Genomic DNA, 4,008 nt, shown 5'->3' with positions numbered 1-4,008 from the left:
ACAGGAACTACACTGAGATACACCTCAGAATAAAGTGACAATGAAAAGGAATAAAAACAGATTTCTAATTTTTTAAACTTTAAACCTTTAAACATGGCTTTAAAAAAACAGTCCTTGTTGGTGGAAAAGGACATTAAATTAAAGGACATTAAATTAAATAGCAAAAACACTTAAACATCTTCAGGATTTTAGTGAGTGAGAACACGAATTCATCAGAATCGACACTGCAAACATTACCTTTATTTGTCATTTATTACAAATAAGCTTTAAAACTACAACATGCTTTTAGTCTCTCTGGAAAATTAAGGTACTAAAACAGGACTTTTTCATGTTGCAGGTCACCGTTAACTTTAGTGCAGCTGGAAATGTGGACCTGTAAATAGTCTACATACACAATCGTAAACAATCGTCTGCTTTAGGACGGACCAGAGCTGCAGTTTAATACCCTACTAATAATGTTTTAGTAGGAAATGCACTCTAACCCCCAACCCCCACCCCCTTGAGGTTGAGGTATTGAACAGATCACCTCAGAACTCAGAACACTGTACAGAGTGAATTTAGACACTATGTAGTGCGTAGGAGACTTTGCTTCATGCCCTACGTAGTGCACATACACCTGGGTGCTAGTTTATTAGTTACTACATAGATAATACACAGAACCCCTGTGTAAAGATCATTAATAATAGTGTATGTGTGTGTGTGTGTGTGTGTGTGCGTGTGCGTGTGTGTGTGAGTCAGTAGCTCAGAGCAGGCTGACTCCATGTTTGAGTAAGCGATGGCGAGCTTTACTGGGCAGAGAGAAGGCACTGTCCTGACTGTTCGGTATCCCAGAATTCCTTGCGGGGACCCCATGCTGGACGAAGAAGGTCTCCTGAGCTGCGGTGCGAGTAGCATATAGAGCACAGCCAGCGCTCCTGCAATACAAACACACACATTACAACTGACAGCACAGCTCACACGCACACACACTCACACACGCACACACACACACATATACACACACATACACACTCACACTCACGCACACTCACACTCACACTCACACACACACGCACACACACACACACCACACGCGCACACACACGCACACACACACGCACACACACACACGCACACACACGCACACGCACACACACGCGCACACACGCGCACACACGCGCACACACGCGCACACACGCGCACACACGCGCACACACGCGCACACACGCGCACACACGCGCACACACACGCACACACACACACACACACACACACACACACACACACACACACACACACACACACACCTGATAATGGCTTCCTGCAGCATGTCCTCATGTGAGAATTTCGAGTGCAGCAAAGCTGTGGCTTTCACAAAGAGACGATCCTGAGGTCCTGTAGAATGGCCACACATATTCGCTACGACAGACAGACAGACACACACACACACACGATTATGAGTTTTTTATTTCATCATTCTGAAAACCAGCAATCAAATCCTCATCCACACTAACTATTGGCTTTCATTAAGCCTGTGTGTGTGTGTGTGTGTGTGTGTGTGTGTTTCTCACTGGTGAGTGTGTTCTGGATGCGGTCGTAGTGGGCAAAAGTGTACGGCACCATGGGGATCTCAGATGCAGGTGGGATCGTTCTCAGGTGAGCTTCAAGCCCATTCAGAGATGCCATACTGCTGTGGTACTGCACACACACACACACACACACACACACACACCAAATCATACACACATACTCAGGGGCTGTGCACTAAACCACAAATTACTGAATTAAACACTATGAAGTGTACTGCTGTATGTGTTTGGTTTGGGACAGACACGGTAATACAGTACATGATTATTCACACACACACACACACACACACACACACACACACACACACACACACACACACACACACACACACACCACTCACCACTTCCTGTTTGGCATTAGGATGTGTGTTGAAACCAGGTTCCACCAGCAGTATGAGTACAAGCCCTCTGACTCGGTGTTCATACAGAAGCATGGGTTCAAAAACCACGTTACTCTGATCACACACCCTCATAGGCTCCTCCTCTTCGTCGCTCCTCCTCTCTCTGAAGTCATTTGCTTGCTCCGCCTCATCACCATTGCTGCTGTGATTCTGATACCTGCCACTGACATCATCCACCTTCTCCTGCTCGTTGTCGTCACCTTTACCAGGTGCTGAACCTTCAAACAGAAGCATCTCACTGGCAATGCTGTGAGCATGTGACTCAGCAGTGTCTATGTCTCCTGGCTGGCTCGCCATGCTGGAGCGAAAAGGCGTGCTGGCTAACGAGGGACACAAGCTGAAGTCTGCATCATCAGAAAGGGAGGAGTCTGCGGAGGATGTCAGCATCTGACTGGATGATGGGTGAGTGATTGGAATGTCAGAGAGAGTGCGAGAAAGGAGACGGGGCTTTGCTGGTCGTTCAGGAGATTCAGATCTAAGAGTAAAAATAAGTTTTTTTTTTGTTTGTTTTTATTGTATAAGAGTGAATTAAACTGAATGTAATTGTAACATCTTTGTACCTGCAGGATGTGGAATTGTCCACTAGAGGGCAGCGCAGTGTGTGCAGCTCAGAAGGCTTCAGAAATACTGATGTTGTGGTTGTGCTGGAATGGGGTGTGGCCAGAAATGAGCTTCTCCCACTGGCTGGCTTCTTCTGTTCCTGAAACATGAGAGAGGAGAGTGGGACGTAGTGAACAATTCTTTAACCAGGCATTACAATGATCTTCATAAGCTAGCTATATAAGAAGTATGCTAAATAATAATTAACTAGTACACCAACACTGCAAATCACATACAGATCACATACAGCCCATAATCAACCAAGGGGGAGTGTACAAGGGGGAGTGTACAAGGGGGAGTGCACAAGGGGGAGTGTACTGGGGGAGTGTACAGGGGGAGTGTACAAGGGGGAGTGTACAAGGGGGAGTGTACAAGGGGAATGTACAGGGGGAGTGTACAAGGGGAATGTACAAGGGGGAGTGTACTAAAGGAAAGTGTACAGGGGGAGTGTACAATGGGGAGTGTACAAGGGGAGTGTACAAGGGGGAGTGTACTAAAGGTAAGTGTACAAGGGGAATGTACAAGGGGGAGTGTACAAGGGGAGCGTACAGGGGGAGAGTAAAAGGGGAATGTACAAGGGGGAGTGTACTAAAGGAAAGTGTCCACGGGGACTGTACACGGGGGAGTGTACACGGGGAGCGTACAGGGGGAGTGTACAAGGGGAATGTACAAGGGGGAGTGTACTAAAGGAAAGTGTACAGGGGGAGTGTACAAGGGGGAGTGTACAGGGGGTAGTGTACAAGCGGGAGTGCACAAGGGGGAGTGTACTAAAGGGAAGTGTACAGGGGGAGTGTACAAGGGGGAGTGTACAGGGGGGAGTGTACAAGCGGGAGTGCACAAGGGGGAGTGTACTAAAGGGAAGTGTACAGGGGGGGTGTACAAGGGGAGTGTACAAGGGGAGTGTACAAAGGGGAGTGTACAGGGGGAGTGTACAGGGGGAGTGTACAGGGGGGAGTGTACAAGGGGGAGTGTACAGGGGGGAGTGTACGAAAGGAAAGTGTACAGGGGGAGTGTACAAGGGGGAGTGTACAGGGGGGAGTGTACAAGCGGGAGTGCACAAGGGGGAGTGTACTAAAGGGAAGTGTACAGGGGGAGTGTACAAAGGGGAGTGTACAGGGGGAGTGTACAAGCGGGAGTGTACCCGGGGGAGTGTACCTGGGGGAGTGTACCGGGGGGGTGTACAAGGGGAGTGTACAAGGGGAGTGTACAAAGGGGAGTGTACAGGGGGAGTGTACAGGGGGGAGTGTACAGGGGGGGGTGTACAGGGGGAGTGTACAGGGGGAGTGTACAGGGGGAGTGTACAGGGGGAGTGTACAGGGGGAGTGTACAAGGGGGAGTGTACAGGGGGGGAGTGTACAAGGGGAGTGTACAAGGGGGGGTGTACAGGGGGAGTGTACAGGGGGAGTGTACAGGGGGAGTGTACAAGGGGAGTGTACAGG

The 4,008-nt window shown here is 49.1% G+C and overlaps 1 protein-coding gene across 2 annotated transcripts in view; it reads right to left on the bottom strand.

Annotated features, from left to right (window-relative positions):
- Nucleotides 1–220: 220 nt before the first annotated feature.
- hps4 (HPS4 biogenesis of lysosomal organelles complex 3 subunit 2) overlaps nucleotides 221–4,008 on the bottom strand; it is a 6,512-nt gene continuing 2,724 nt past the window's right edge. For both annotated transcript variants that reach the window (XM_047823166.1, XM_027140324.2), the window contains exons 9-13: nucleotides 2,530–2,669; nucleotides 1,910–2,444; nucleotides 1,551–1,677; nucleotides 1,287–1,398; nucleotides 221–914 (exon numbers count right to left, since the gene is read on the bottom strand). In XM_047823166.1, the coding sequence (XP_047679122.1) occupies nucleotides 743–914; nucleotides 1,287–1,398; nucleotides 1,551–1,677; nucleotides 1,910–2,444; nucleotides 2,530–2,669 (1,086 nt within the window). In that variant the 3' untranslated portion in view covers nucleotides 221–742. The remainder of the gene's footprint in view (nucleotides 915–1,286; nucleotides 1,399–1,550; nucleotides 1,678–1,909; nucleotides 2,445–2,529; nucleotides 2,670–4,008) is intronic.

This window comes from Tachysurus fulvidraco, chromosome 14 (assembly GCF_022655615.1).
Source record: "Tachysurus fulvidraco isolate hzauxx_2018 chromosome 14, HZAU_PFXX_2.0, whole genome shotgun sequence".
Taxonomy (NCBI): domain Eukaryota; kingdom Metazoa; phylum Chordata; class Actinopteri; order Siluriformes; family Bagridae; genus Tachysurus; species Tachysurus fulvidraco.
Note: the sequence above shows the minus strand (reverse complement) of the source record. Positions and strands in the feature narration are given on the sequence as shown.